The sequence below is a fragment of the Marmota marmota genome, unplaced genomic scaffold, assembly GCF_001458135.2.
Source record: "Marmota marmota marmota unplaced genomic scaffold, marMar, whole genome shotgun sequence".
Taxonomy (NCBI): Eukaryota; Metazoa; Chordata; class Mammalia; order Rodentia; family Sciuridae; genus Marmota; species Marmota marmota.
Window position 1 is genome coordinate 577,459 of NW_026000254.1, and position 16,600 is coordinate 594,058.

General features: G+C 35.5%; 1 protein-coding gene across 1 annotated transcript in view; it reads right to left on the reverse strand.

Annotated features, from left to right (window-relative positions):
* Huwe1 (HECT, UBA and WWE domain containing E3 ubiquitin protein ligase 1) overlaps positions 1–16,600 on the reverse strand; it is a 146,043-nt gene that overhangs the window by 98,593 nt on the left and 30,850 nt on the right. Inside the window, exons 3-5 of the mRNA XM_048796695.1 lie at positions 8,593–8,661; positions 2,374–2,472; positions 1,471–1,677 (exon numbers count right to left, since the gene is read on the reverse strand). Coding sequence (XP_048652652.1) covers positions 1,471–1,677; positions 2,374–2,472; positions 8,593–8,637 — 351 coding nt within the window. The 5' untranslated portion in view covers positions 8,638–8,661. The remainder of the gene's footprint in view (positions 1–1,470; positions 1,678–2,373; positions 2,473–8,592; positions 8,662–16,600) is intronic.

Genomic DNA, 16,600 nt, shown 5'->3' on the forward strand with positions numbered 1-16,600 from the left:
GTATTAAAACATAGTGTCCTTCAAATAGAAGCAAAAGATATCAACACCTAGTGGTAATTATGTAAAATAAGACTATTAAGTTACAGTGTATGCTTAAAAGTAACCCGAGTAACTATTTTGCTTTTTAAACACATTAAATTTTATCATTATATTGAAGAATTTGGTCAGATATAAAGCCAGCATGTAATTTAGCTAGAAATGAATCAAGGTATTTTGATTTGCTGATTTCCCTGAAGACCATGGTCTTCCTTGTGTATCATACCTATTTCATCTTCAACAAATTGCTTATCCACTCCTTAGACCTGTGTTCTTGCTATTGTTTACTTATCCTAAAACTTTTCCTAAGCTATTTTCTTTCTGTTTATTTACTGATTCTGATTCTTTGGAAAAATTAACACACCTAAAAAATAATGGGGTACCTAACTAATAGAGATGAAAAGTCCAACGTTGAGCTACAGTGAAACAATTTCTTCTTATATAGTGATTTTTGACCAAATCAAAATTCCACTGATTTCTTTGCCTACTTCAAGGAGATAAAGGATGCTATGAATATGCATTTCATACATAGCTCTGGGTCCTGCATCCACTGATCAAATCTACCACAGATTAGAAATATTTTTTAAAAATGCATCTCTAGGGCTAGGACTGTAGCTCAATGGTAAAGTACTTGCCTCGCATGTGTGAGGCATTGGGTTCGATCCTCAGCACCACATTAAAAAAAAATATTGTGTGTCCATCTACAACTAAAAAAATATTTTTAAAAAATGCATCTCTACCAAACATGCACACCTTTTTCCTTGTCAGTATTCCCTAACAATACAGTGTAATAACTGTTTATATAAGGAACCTGAGAGACAGCAGATTTTGGTATATGCAGGAGCTCCTGGAACTAATCCCCTCCTAGGTACTAAGGGAGGACTGTATATATTTGGAGGAGAACATGGAAGAATGGAGAAATAATCAGAAAGCAGTATGAAGTTATAACCTAAAAGAATAGTAAATACATTAACAAATTAATAAAATTCAATTATTTCTAATAGTTTAAAAGTAATCTGGTGCTTTTCTAATAAATTGGAACAAAGATCAATTTCTGCAAATTCCCTTGAATACTTCAATACGTGTACTACATTTTTCACTCGTTTCTTGAGTCTTGAAAAGGTGGGGTGAAGGCAACATTACAAAATCTTTCAATCAATCCTAAGAGGGGTGATAGCTATACCAATGAAACATCATACCATTCTCTCTCTCTCTTTTTTTTTGGGAGGGGGGGCAATGCTGGGGATTGAATCTAGGTAGTACACTACCATTGAGTTACACCCTCAGCTCTTACCATTATCTTTAATAATGAAAAAAAAACCCAGAGCTCCATAATTAAAAGGAAAGAAGTGAGCATCAGGGGAAAATCGCAATTCCTATGGATATACACAATTCTAGTTAAGAACATATTACACAGACTTGAACCTTTCCTACCTCTATGGAACTGTACAGATGCCGGGAAAAGCTGTACTCAATAAGCAAGGCTGTGAAGTTCAACACAGCCAAGAGCAGCATTTTTAGCTGCTCTCTTTCTGGCCTATCACATACAAGCATCCATGACATATTTTCCACTGTTTGTCCAGCATCTGCAAGAATTCCATCAAAGCGGTCCAACAGGTCCACCCAGTGATATAACTCGCACTGTAGAGAGAGGAGAAAAGAGTATTTAAGAATAAGAGAAAAGCACTGCATGGCTGCTTTGTTACAAGAAACTGCTAAGCATGATGCCTAGACAAGTTCACTTCCCATCTATGAGAATATCATACTCCGAGAGAAAATGGCCCAAGTTCCTTGTTACACACCCATCAAAATAATATACTACCAGCAGTAAACACCACCAAATCCCTAAAGACAGATATTCAAAGGAAGAATCCTGACTATCTACATTCTGAACCCATTTTATCCAAAGTTCATTTTTGGAGTCGTCTAAAGAATATTCCTGGGGATGGGGTTGTGGTTCAGTGATAGAGCACTTGCCTAGCATGCATGAAGCACTGGGTTTGATTCTCAGTACCGCATATAAATAAATGAATAAAATAAAAGGTCCATCAACATATAAAAATTATTGAAAAAAGAGAATATTCCTTTAATCTTCAAGTAAAAATCAAAGGACTCTCAAACTCTTTATATGATGCACAAGCATTCCTCATTTTCTGCTACAGAATTTTCTTGGCAACAATTCAGGATAAAAGCCACTGGTCTAGAGCTATGCTTGCTAGACACTACTTATTAAGTACTGAATCGGACTATGCCATTGTCATTTCTCTTTACATAGTACACACAAAAATGATTTATCAGTACAGTGAGTCCTGTATTTTGGGAGCATAAATCACATACCTTTCCAATGTTCCATGTTTTGATTTGCTGTAGTTCCAAGAGAAGTTGCTCATCATTACAAACTTTGAGTTTGTCTATTAAGGCTCTGCAGTCTGCAGGCTGAGAAAAACAAGAAAGAATTCACAAAAGGTACTTTGGAATGAGGAAGACATAAGGGAAAATAGGGAAAAGTAACCCTTGAAGCCACACAGTTAACTTTTGCTTATATAAAACTGGAGATCTGCCAGATGATCACTTGGTTAAAATGGAAACCTTGTAAAGAAACACTACTTTCCTTTATGAAGAAATACTGTTTTCCCCAATAACCCATCTATCTATGCACTTAAAAAAATGGATAAACCTATAGATGTAGACAAACTAGCTTGAAGGATACAGACAACAGACAAAAGGAGATAAGCTAAACATCTACAATAAACAAAATTAATGAATCTGGACCATGGTCTGAAACAGTGTGCCTGGTGAGATATGTTGAAACTGAAACAATGAAAAGCCTGAGTTAATGGAGAAGAATGTCATGGACTATATTTTTATGCAACATTAAATCTCCCAACAGTTGGAGAGCAGAGTTTAAGAATTTTGTAAAGGCAAAGAGCTTCAGAATTTTGTAAAAACTAAGACTCTATTCTTACTTGGGATTCCCATTTACATACATTCCTGTTCTCTTGTATTGATGAATGGGATTGCCAGGTAAGAAGGAGGGGATTGAGAGTTTAAAGTAAAGTTCCCAAAAATGGAAAGGAGAAATGAGATAGGGGCTGTCAGAGAGAAGCATTCCACTAATGAATGGCAGCTGAGAGAATTGATTACATTTGTTCTTTAACTCTTAAAGGCAATATGATGTCCTGGGAACATGCCCACATTTGAAACCAAACAAATTTGGGTTCAGTTTTTCATTATATGTTTACTGTGCTGTTTGATCATGAGCAAGTCCAACCTCTCAGCCAGTGTTCTTATCAGGAAAACAGATTTACTAGCTACCTTAGAGACAAAGTTCAAGTATCTGCCATATAAATAAAGTACTTATCTCATATAATAAAGAGCTTAAATGGTGAAAGGCAGCTTACTATTGCAAAAATCATGGGCTTTGGAATTAGGAAGTTGGTAAACTCCCTCTTTGAATCTCAGCATCCTTTTTTACAAAGTGAAATAATACCACTTACACATGTAGCAATGTACTGGTGAAATTTAAACTAAAGTAAATGTAATTTTGGCATCTAAAACAGAATGTGGAATATAAAAGGGACTTTAAAAATGATAGTTTTCTTTAAGTCAAGCCCCCAACCTTTCCTCCCCCTAAAGAAAACATTAAGATTTATCTTAATTTTTTGTGACGATTAAATGTATATAAAATGTATGACAAAATTCTTCCAAAAGCCAGGCCTACACCTTTTCCTACAAGCTGGGGAAGAGGCAAAGAAGCAGAGACATATACCATGAGAAATGTGAACCATCTGCTCATGAGTTTCTTTGTGCCTTCTGGATTTACTTCGGCCCAGTATCAAATATACTGCTTCCTTTCTAATGGAATGCAGCTATGCAAATCCATTTTTATGATTATGTAAGTTAGATTATACCTTTTTCATGATGCATTATTATTGGTGTGTCCCATAATCAAGCACTGTTTTTAATAAGGCCCTGTAATAAGCCAGAAACTACTTTTAAGTGTAAAACAGATATTGGCAGAAAATAGTATGGCCAACACTTAAGGGGTCTTAGCTGTGATTCTGGCAATGAGCCTTGCCAAAGGCACTATATAGCATCTTTGGCTAACACTTAAGTCAGGCATATGGGTCTACTTGGTCTTAATATACAACTGGCAGGGTACCTTGCATCATAGCCTGGACCTCTGGGCAGAAATTTTTTTTTAGTTCCAGATTTCACTAACATTTCAGCATTGTCCACTAAATTATCAAGAAAGTAGACCAAAACAACAGGCCCAAAATGTTGGCTCCAAATCCAAAGAGCCACCCCAAATGCTATTTCTTTCTTTGTGGTGTGTGCAGCAACTTGTCACTCATTTTTGAAGAGACATTGCAACATTCCCCATACCCCAAGAATCTTACAATGTGGCAGGCCCTCAAGTTTTCACAGGGTTCATCTCTGATTCTAGCACAGGTCTGAGCATCTAAAGTACCTGTTTTTTCTGTTCACAACATCCAGTTAGCACAACAGCATATTTACCATCTTATCCATGCTATACAAATGCAAACAAGTCGGGTAACATGGTGCATGCACGTAATCCCCATGGCTTGGGAGGCCGAGGCAGGAGGATTTTGAGTTCAAACCAGCCTCAGCAACTCAACGAGATTCTAAATCAACACAGTGAAACCATGTCTCTAAATAAAATATTTTTTAAAAGGGCTGGGGGTGTGGCTCACTGGACAAGCACCACTGGGTTCAATCCCTGGTACCGCCTCCCCAAATCCAAGGAAGTGTGATTTTCTTATTTATGGTAATGAGAATAACATTTGCTAGTTCAATAGCTGCATACCAGAGTTTATATTGACTTATGCCAATAAATATCAAACCTAGAGTAAAATTATCTTCATTGTTGCCAATATACAAAGTGATCAATTAAAAACTTTTCTAAAAAATAATACCAAGTATTGGCCACAGTAAGAGAAATTGGGCCCTCATATGCAACTTGAAAAAAATGGGCAACTAAAGCCTAAAAAGTACAGTGACTTGAGAATTCTACTTTTACTGGCTTTGTTTTGTTGTTGTTATTTGAAATGTCTCATGCCCATTTTGTCATTGGGATATTCATTTCTCCTACTGACTCAGTTACTAAACATGGGGTTATAAGTATTTTCTCCAGCTTATCATGTGCCCTCCTCCAGCCACATGAGCTCTACTGAGATATAAGTGGCATATAAAAACAGCATATAATTAACATATACATTTGGTGAGTTTAGATGTATGTATCCACTCATGTCACCATGACAACAATCCAGGTAATAGCCAAGTTTCTCTGAGTGCGATAAGAACACTTATCATCACATTTATTAGCCTCTTGACAAAATTCTAAGTACAAAATATCTTGCTGTTAATCATAGGCACTATATTCTGCAGCAAAGATCTGGAATTTACTCATCTTGCATAACTGTCAATTTAAATCCATTGAACAACTCCTCCCTAATTCCCCACTTCCCTGTTGCCTAAATCCATACTTCTTACTATTTGAGACTCTCTCTTTGTGATGGACTTATTTCACTTTTCATAATACCAGGAGTTAATTAAAAAAAATTCCCATACTCAATAACAAAAAAAAAATACCTCAAATAACCCAATTTTTTTTTTAAATGGGAAAAGGCTGCCAGGAGCAGTGGTGCATGCCTATTCCAGAAACTTAGGGACTGAGGCAGGAGGATGAAAATTTCAAGGTCCTTAGCAACTAGCAAGAGCCTGGCTCAAAAGAAAAAATGAAAAAAGGATTGGATTGTAGTTTAGTGGTTAAGAACCCCAGAGGGTTCAATGCCCAGTACCAAAAAACAAACAAACAAATATAAGAAGTCAAAGCAATAACTAAAAAAAAAGAAACCACAAAGGACTTGAATAGATACTTATCCAGGGAGGACATATAAATGTCCAACAGATATAAGATATTGCCTCGTACTTGTTACAATGGTTATGGGTCATTTGTCTTTTATCCAAAGTTATTTTTCATTTCCATTATGTTTTTTTCCATTTCCTTTAATTTTTGAAAAGGCAATCCCCACCCTAAGGCCAGGTAAACATTCACCAATATTTTCTTCTTCTCCTTTAACTTTTTTCTTTAAAAAATATCTGACTTTTGATTTATGTAGAATTTACTGCGGTGCAATAATCCTCATGATACACAGCCATACAATGACTAATACCATCGCTCCCCATATATAATCCCTATACTACCATATAAGTCTTCATACACACTAAGTCTCTTATTAGTGAATTCTAAAGCTGATGCCACTGTCTTTATTTTTTAATTTTCATTGCCTGAGAATTTTCTTCTTGCTCTTCAGGTTCCAAAGATATTTTAGTACACAGCTGTCAAAACTTCTAGATGCCAAAACATGAAAACCCAATCAAAAGTTAATGAAAAATATCAGCAACAGATGTGAAAATGAATCCCCCCTCCCCCCATATATATAAAGCATTGAGTAATAAGCACCGGTATTCTAATTTCAAATATGAAATGAAAGGAACAAGATGGTAAATTTAAAAATAGGTATTGAAGCAATCCAAGTTAGAAAAAATTAAATCCTTTTTCCCCCACCTAGTAAATTTACAAAAATTTTAAAAGACAATTCATAATACTGGCAAGGATGAGAAGAGAGTATTTATCATCCTCCTTAACACAACTGCCAAGTGAAAAGGGCAGAATGACTGTGAGTGTAAAAGCAGATTTTTTTAAGACTGTAAGAAATATAGCAAAATGTTTTCAGTGATACTTGACAGAGGTTAGACTTCTTAAAAACACCCAAGTGGCCTGTATTTTAGAAAATGATCTCATTTATTGTATGCCAGATACTAGACTAAGAAACTGTCTCAAATCAAAGAGGGAGGAATTACCAATCCTATTTTGTAGCTATGGATATGAGGCAACAGAAGCCTGGTAAGATTAAAACCCAGATCTGATTCCAAAGCTTGTGATAATTGTAATGGGAAATAGGGTGTATGTGAGAATTTTCAAAAACCCTTCTTTAACCTCACAATGTGGTTGTAGATAACTGATGGAACACTGAACTAAAGCTGGAATTTCTACTCTTAACCTAGAATCAACTGACATAAATACCCAATACACAGGTTGAACTGAATTGTATGATGAAGAATCAGTAATAAGCTGGGAATAGTGGTGCATGCCTGTAATCCCAGCACCAGGGAGGCTGAGGCAGGAGGATTACACATTTAAAACAACTTAGGGAGGCCCTAGACAACTTCATGAGACCCTGTTTCAAAATAAAAAATAAGATCTGGGGATGTGGCTCAGTGGTTATGCGCCACTGAGATCAGTCCTTGGTACCAAAAAGAAACAAACAAAAAGAATCAGTAATAATACAGGTGAAGTGGCACACACCTGCAATTCCAGGAACTTGGGAGGCTGAGACAGGAGAAGCCCACAGCACAAGGTCAATCTCAGCAACTTAGTGAGATCCTAAGCAATCTGGCAAAACCATGTGTCAAAATAAAAACCAAAAAGGGCTGGGGCTTTAGCTCAGTGGTAAAGCATCCCTGGGTTCAATCACCAGTCACACCCCTCAAAAACAAATCAACATTGGGGCTGGGGTTGTGGCTCAGTGGCAGAGTACTTGCCTAGCATGTGAGGCACTCGGTTCAATTTTCAGTACCACGTATAAATAAATGAATACAATAAAGGTCCATCAACAACTACAAAATAAAATAAAGGACCACTGACAACTAAAAAGGTATTTTTTAAAAAAATCAGTAATAAAAAGAAAGTGAAAATGATGGCCTCGGGCTGGGGTCATGGCTCAGTGGTAGAATGCTTGTCTACTATGTGTGAGGCACTGGGCTCAATTCTCAGCAACACATATAAATGAATAAATGTCCATGAACAACTAGAAAAATATTTTAAAAATAAAAATAAAACACTGGCCTCAAGTCCTAATTAGAATAAGATATATTCCTTGCTTGTATAATTTTATCAAAATGGATTCTACAATCATATATAACTAAGAACAATCAATAAAAAATGGGAAAAATACCACTGACCTCAGAAGAAAATTAGTATGTATTGTCACTATCATTTTGTAAAAAACAAAACCAAGAATGGTCCAACAGCTATAGTCAGAAATTGAATCTATATCTGTTTTTTCCATTGTACTACACTGCCTTTCAGTGCATAGGTATAACAGCTTGAAAGCCTATGTAAGAACACACAGTTACAAAGTACTATGCCACTGGTCACATTCCATGGTCACTTGGCCATTTTTTTTTTAACCAACAAAAGTTCCAAATGAAATCTGTTTCAAAAACAAATTACTGTTTTTTTTTCTTTTTCTTTATTGTTGTTGTGATGGGACTCAAACCCAGGGTGTGATATATGCTAGGAAACTGCTCTACAATGGGCTCTTTATTCCCCCCAGCACCCCAAAAGTTGCTATTATAGTTTGTATGAGCAAAGACATTTTTAGAAGATCAACATGGGTGAACTGATCACAAAGTTTTTTTTTTTTCTAAAATGAAGAAAACTGGCAAAGCAAACATCTGGATACTTACAGCCTCAGTAGGTGTCTTTTTCAGTTTAGTCCTGTCTACTTTCATGTTTTCGACTTTCTGCTTTATGACCTGAAAAAAAACAATTCCAAAAGAATTTAGAATTTAAAAGTTGCAGTCTTGAGCTCTACAGGCTTACCCATATACAATATAGAATGAAGGGCATATGAAATGCTTAAGAGTAAAAACACTAAAGTTACAATGCTATGCCAACTCATATAGACACATCTATGAACATGAGAAGGGTAAAGAATCTCCTCAGATGAAACTAACCCATATCCCTGCTACATAAGCCTGAAGCCAAATTAAGCCAAAACAAAACTGTCTTTCTTTTACAAGGCTCTCAAACCATTAGTTGAAAATAAAAGTGTACAATGTTTACAACAACTCAGGATGGAAGAATTCACAACAGTCCTGCAATTCACTGTAAAACTTAGCAATTCTTCCTCTATAAATTTATTCAAAGAAAGTAATAAGAATCCATATTGTATGATCATATATAATAGTAGAATATTGTAAAGGACCAAATATCCAAAAGAGAAATGGTTAAAAATTGAATTGTTATATAACTGTTAAAATATTACATAAATAAAATTCAAACAGAGATCCTTGCTACAAAATAAAAAGGTAGAATGTACAATATAAATATAGAATGCATAATATAAACTTCATCTGAAGAAAACAATTTAGAAAGGATATGCATCAAAATGTTAATTCATTGCAAAACAAGGATTGTGTATGTATATTTTAGCAACGCTTTATTTTATTTATATGCAGTGCTGAGAATCGAACCCAGTGTCCCTCACACATGCTAGGCAAGCTTTCTACCACTGAACTACAACCCCAGCCCTTGCCCTATGCTTCTTTTGTTATTTTTACAAAGGCAATATGATTATTTTTTTTAATTAGTAAATGAGGTGTAAGACTCCTACCAGAAATGTCCTGAGCACAGAAAACAATCACTTTAGTAAAAAAGCAGAGAAATAGCCTGATGGGACCCACAGTATAATCTCTTCTGAGTGATTTCTGATGGTAGAGAAGTTTTCTACCATTAGAAAGTAGGACAAATGCACAGAGGTAGAGAGAGATTGCAGGTTCTTTATTTAAAAAAAAAAAAAATCTGCAAGTAACAATGTACTCACTATAGCAATCACCAAAGGTCAATGTCCTCCTACAAAGAAGGTTGCCATAATATAAAGGTGACAGTTTAAGTACAAATTTCTGGCAGCCTTTGGTCTAAATTTAGTCCAATACATTCAGTACTGTGGAAATAGCTTGCATATGCTCACATAACCTGTGTTCATTCAATCAACAGGCATTCAGGAAGAGTTCGTGAAAAATCCAGAATATATTCTAATTCTAAAACATTTCAATTTTGTTTAATTACATTTATCTATTTCAGTACTAGGGATTGAAGCTATGGGCACTCTTAACATCAAGCTGCATCCCCAGTGCTTTCTTTAACAAAATTTTGAAACAGGGTCTTCCTAATTGCTCAGTCTGGCCTCTAATTTGCGATCCTTCCGCCTCAACCTCAACCTCCAAAGTCATCAGAATTACAGATGTGCATCACAAGCCTAGCTAAAACATTTTGTTTTTAATTGATACAAGATAACTGTAGATATTTATGGAGTGCAGTGTGATATTTTGACACATGCACACAATGTGTAGTGATCAAATCAGGGTACTTAACATCCATTACTTCAAACATTTATCAATATAAAATGTTTCTATTGAGAAAAAAAAAGACGCTGTCCCTCTATAGTTGGTATTTAGGGTATGTAATTCAGGATCACGTATGAATTTATACTGGGTGCAGCTGGACACACCTGTAATCTCAGCAACTCCAGAAGCTATGGTAGGAGGATCACAAGTTCAAAATCAGCCTCAGAAATTTAACAAGGCCCCAATCAACTTAGGCCCTAATCTGTCTCAAAATAAAAGATAAAAAGGGCTGGGGATGTGGCTCGTAGTTAAGCACCCCTGGGTTCAATCCCTGGTACAAAAACAAACAAACAAAAAGCTTACCTCAGCATCTAATACAGAATGAACAAAATGCCTGCTTCCAACAAGCTTGCTTTTTTTTTTTTCTCCTCCTTTGCTTAGAAAACTTCCTACACCCACTGTGGCTGTCACATTATTGGGACTACTGTCATTTGCAGGGAGGCAATTAAACTGCCTCTGCTGCATGAAATAGCAATCAGCCTCAACCCTACACCATCCAAATAACTGATGCTTTCCCTTTAAGATCAGGAATATGGCAATGATATCTTTTCAAACCACCTCTATTGAACAGAGGTTTGAAGTTCTAGCCATTATAATACAGCATGAAAAGGAAATAACAGGCATACAGACCAGAAAGAAACAAAAATCTGCTCCTATTTGGATTATTTACATAGAAAATCCCCCAAACATCTACAAAAACAACCTCCTCAGCTAAGAAATGATCTCAGTAGTCATAGGATACAAGATAAAATGTAGAAAATGGATATGTGAGCTCCTAAGTTAAAGATACATAATCACTCAAAAACTGTGAAACACCTAGTTGTAAATCTACAAAACATGCACAGGAAGAACGTATGCACTGAAAACTACAAAGGCTGATTTAAAAAAAAAATAAAGATGATCTCAATATATGAAGCTATCTAAGACAGAACATAGCAGAAATGTCACCAACTAAAATTTATGTGTGTTTCTGTGTGTTTAATATCTTTATCATACAAAACCCAGAAAATTTTTTGGTCAATAAACCTAGATTATACTACAGTGTATGTGGAATTACAAAGGAATAACAACAGCTGAATCAATTTTGTAAAAGAAAGAGTGATGAATCACTACACATTTGGGGGGCTTAAAAAGAGAAATTTATTATCTCATAATTACTTTTTAAATTGAAAAGCTGGCATAGTGTTGCAGAACTATAATACCAGCAAAATCAGGTCACTGAGGCAGGAGGATCTCAAGTTTGAGGCCAGCAAGGGAAACTTAATGAGACCGTGTCTTGAAATTTAAAAAAATAAAAGAGCTATGGATGTAGCTTAGTGTTAACAAATAAAAAATATATGTATTTATATGATGTTTAGAAATAAATACTACAAATTGTCTAAATCAAGCTAATTAATGCCTGTATACTGCCTCACATACATTTTTTGTAGTGAGAACACTTAAAATCTACTCTTGGCAGTTTTCATATATATAATACAGGGATATTAACTATATAATTGCTATGTTGTCCAACAGATCTCTTGAATTCATACCTCCTGAAATGTATGCTTTGTATACTTTGACCAACATTTCTCTAACCCCAGCAAATACTATTCTATTCCACTGCTATGTCACTCTACTCAATTTATAATTATATACACATATACATGCATTTGTATATGCATACACACACATATACATATATATATATATATATATATGTATGTATATAAATAAATCAAGATTGTGTATTATTGGCTGAGGAATAGATAGCATATATCAATATGGCAAAATAGAGAACCCAGAAAGAGACCCATACAAATATGCTCAACTGTTTTTTTCACGTAGATGAAAAAGCCATTCAAAAAGAATATTTTATCAACAAAGGGTACCAAAACAAGAAATCGTCCATGGGTAAAAATATTAACTTTCACCTAAGTTTCATAGTTTACATACAAATTAACTCAAAATGGATCACAGAATTAAATGTAAAATGATAAAACTTACTGGAAGTAAAGATTTGAAAACCATACATAGAATATACAAAAAACTAAAAATTCAGTGGTGAAAAAACAATCTCAGTAAGCTAGGAAAAAAGGTAAAATACCTCAAACCAATATAGAGTAACTTTTAAAAAAAAGTACAAATAATACCATACCTTAATGGTGAGAAACTAGTTTTGCCCCCAAGATCAGGAACAAGACAAGGGCAACCCACCTTATCACTGCTTTTGACACTATATTGCAAGTCCTACTTAATGCATTAAGATGACAGAAAAAAATAAAAGGTACCTAGATAAGGAAGGAAGACAGAAAACTGTGCTTTTTCACAGATGACATAATCATCTATGTCGAAAATCTAAAGATACAAAACAAAAAAAAAATAGCAATGCTCCTGGAACAAGTAATTGATTATAGCAAGGTTGTAGGATATAAAGCTAATATACAAAAGTCAACTGCTTTCTTATGTACTATACTAGCATCAAACAAGTGGAATTTGAAATAAAAAACAATCTCATTTATATTAATGTCCAAAATACTTAGGCAAAAATCTACCAAATTTCGCACAAGATCACCATAAAACAGTAATGAAAGAAATCAAAAAATAACTAAATAAAGCAGATTCCATGTCCATGGATAAAACGACTCAATACTAACAAATTCTTCCCAACTTGATCTATACGTTCAATGAGACTCTGACTAAAAATCTCAAGAAGTTATTTTGTTAATATTGACAAACTGATTCTAAATTTATACAGAGAGGGGCTGGGGTTGTGGCTCAGTGGTTGAGTGCTTGCCTAGCACACATGAGGCACTGGGTTTGATCCTCAGCACTACGTAAAAATAAAAAATAAAGGTGCTGTGTCCACCTATAACTAAATATATATAATAAAGCCACAGTAATCAAGAATGTGTGATATTAGTGAGAACAAACAGATAAATGGAACATAAAGCTCAAAACTAGACACATAAATATAGTCAATTATTCTTTGACAAAGAAACAAAGGCAACATAATGATGATGAAAGATAAGTATTCCCAACAAATAGTGCTGGAACAAGTCCACAACCATGTGCAAAAATAAACCTAGACCTTTACACTCAAATTATTCACAAAGATTAACTCAAAGTGCATCATGAATCTGAATGTAAATGTAAAATTAGATTTCTCCTAGATTACAAGGTTAACAAAGAAGAAAATCTAGATGACATAGGGTTTGGTGATGACTTTTTAGATATAACCGAGGCACTATCACCCATGAAAGCAAGAATTTTAAACACAAATTCATTAAAATTAATATCTTCTTTGCTGAAAAACACACTTTCAAGAGAATAAAATGACAACCCCTGAGAGGAGAAAATATTTTCAAAGACATAGGACGGTTATCCAAAATACACAAAGAACTCTGAAAACAATAAGATAATAAGCCAATGAAAAAGTCGGTCAAAGATCTCAACAAACATCTCAAAGACATACAGATGACAAATAAGCATATGAAATGATGTTCCACATCATAGTCATCAGGAGAATGAAAATTAAAACAACAATGAGAAATCACTATACACCTATTAGAATGGGCAAATCCAGAACAATGACACTAATAACATCAAATGCTGGCAAGGATGTGGAACAACAGCTCTCATTCATTGCTGGTGGGACAGCTATTTTGGAAGATAGTTTTTTTACAAAAGTAAACATAGTCTTACCATATGACTCAGTAATCACACTCCTTGGTATTTACCCAAACAAAATGAACTTGTGTCCACACAAACACCTGTGTGCAACTGTTTCTAGTAGCTTTATTTAATAATTGTCAAAACTTAGAAGCAACCAAGTTGTCTTTTGATAGATAAACAAACTGTGGTACAGCCAGACAATGTAATATTATTCTGCACTAAAAAGAAATGAGCTATCAAGTAAAAAACAGACATAAAGGAGATTTAAATTCATATTACTAAGTGAAATACATCAATCTGAAAAAACAAACTATACATACATACTATATGCTTCCAACTACATGACATTCTAGAAAAGAAGTTATGGAAACAGTTAAAACTTCAGGGGTTCCCAGGGGTTAGGAGAGAGAGAGAGGGAGGGGGAGGACTGAGGTGGAAAACCGAGGGTTTTTAGGGCAGTCCAATTATTATGTATGATACCATAATAGTGGATACATGTTGTTATAAATGTATCCAAACCCAAAAAGTACAAGGGTGAACACTAATTTAAACTGTGGTCTTCACATGTCAATGTAGGTTCACTATTTATAACAAACACGTCACCCCAGGGAAGAAATGCTGATATTGGAGGAGGTATCCACATGGGGCGGGGGGGGCAGGAGGTAAATTTCTGTACCTTCTGCTCAATTTTTGCTAATACAAATTAAAGCCACATGGAGATTTTATCTGACCCCAGTTGTAATGGCAATCAACAAGTACAAATAACAAATGCTGGTGAGGTTGAGCAGAAAAGGAACACACATTGTTGGTGGGACTGAAAAATTGGTACAACCACTATAGAAAATCCTCAAAAGACAAAGAATGGCCAGGTGAGGTGGCACATGCCTATAATCCCAGCCACTCCAGAGGCTGAGGCAGGAGGACCACAAGTTCAAAGCCAGCTTCGACAAAAGCGAGGCACTAAGCAACTCAGTAAGACCCTGTCTGTCTCTAAATAAAATACAAAAAAAAGGGCTGGGGATGTGGTTCAGTGCTTCTAGGTTCAATCCCAGGTACCCGCTCCCCCACAAAAAAGACAAAGAATGGAACCACCATGTGATCCTGGTCTCCCATTCCTAGCTATTTATCCAAAGGAATTAAAATCCGCACACTATAGCAATATATGCACACCAATGTTTACAGCAGCACAATTTGCAATATCCAAGTTATGGAACCAGCCTGAGTGTCAGTCAACAGATGAATAGACAAAGAAAATGCGGTATATAAACGCAATAAAAGTTTTAGTCAGCCATAAAGAATAATGAAATTATGGTATTTGCTGGCAAATAGATGGAACTGGAGAATACCATGTTAAATGAAATAAGCCTGACTCAGAAAGTCAATTGTCAAATATTTTCTCTCATGCAGAAGACCAAAAAAGGAATAAAAAGGGTTCTCACCAAATAGGAGAGAGACTAGTAGAATATAGGAAGGGGATCAGGGAGAGGAAGAAAGAAATGGGGAGGTACTTGGGAGTGAATTTTGTCAAATTTTGGGCAGGTATGAATGTCACAATGAATCCCACTGCTATATGTAATTATAATGCACCAAGTAAAAATTATAAAAGTAAAATCTATTAAAAAATTCAATTCTCAATTCAATTAAACAAAAGCACTAAATAATATATGCACTGAGTAAAGAAAATCACAGTTTTCCCAGCACCATTTGTTGAAGATGCTATCTTTCCTCCATTGCATGCTTTTAGCCCCTTTGTCAAAAATAAGATAGTTGTAATTTTGTGGATTGGTCTCTGTGTCCTCTATTCTGTACCACTGGTCCACCCGCCTGTTTTGGTACCAGTACCATGCTGTTTTTGTTACTCTTGCTCCTGAACAGATACTTCTCAGAGGAGGACATACAATCAATCAACAAGTACATGAAAAATGCTCACCATCTCTAGCAGTCAGAGAAATGCAAATCAAAACCACCCTAAGATACCATCTCACTCCAGTAAGATTGGCAGCCATTATGAAGTCAAACAACAACAAGTGCTGGCGAGGATGTGGGGAAAAGGGTACACTTGTACATTGCTGGTGGGACTGCAAATTGGTGCGGCCAATTTGGAAAGCAGTATGGAGATTCCTCGGAAAGCTGGGAATGGAACCACCACTTGACCCAGCTATTCCCCTTCTTGGACTATTCCCTAAAGACCTTAAAAGAGCGTACTATAGGGATACTGCTACATCGATGTTCATAGCAGCACAATTCACAATAGCTAGTCTTGGAACCAACCTAGATGCCCTTCAATAGATGAATGGATAAAAAAATGTGGCATTTATACACAATGGAGTATTACTCAGCACTAACAAATGACAAAATCATGGCATTTGCAGGGAAGTGGATGGCACTAGAGCAGATTATGCTAAGTGAAGCTAGCCAATCCCTAAAAAACAAATGCCAAATGTCTTCTTTGATATAAGGAGAGAACTAAGAACAGAGCAGGGAGGAAGATAATGAGAAGAAGATTAACATTAAACAGGGACGAGAGGTGGGAGGGAAAGGGAGAGAGAAGGGAAATTGCATGGAAATGGAAGGAGACCCTCATCGTTATACAAAATTAAGTAATGTGAGGGGAAAGGGGAAAAAAAACAAG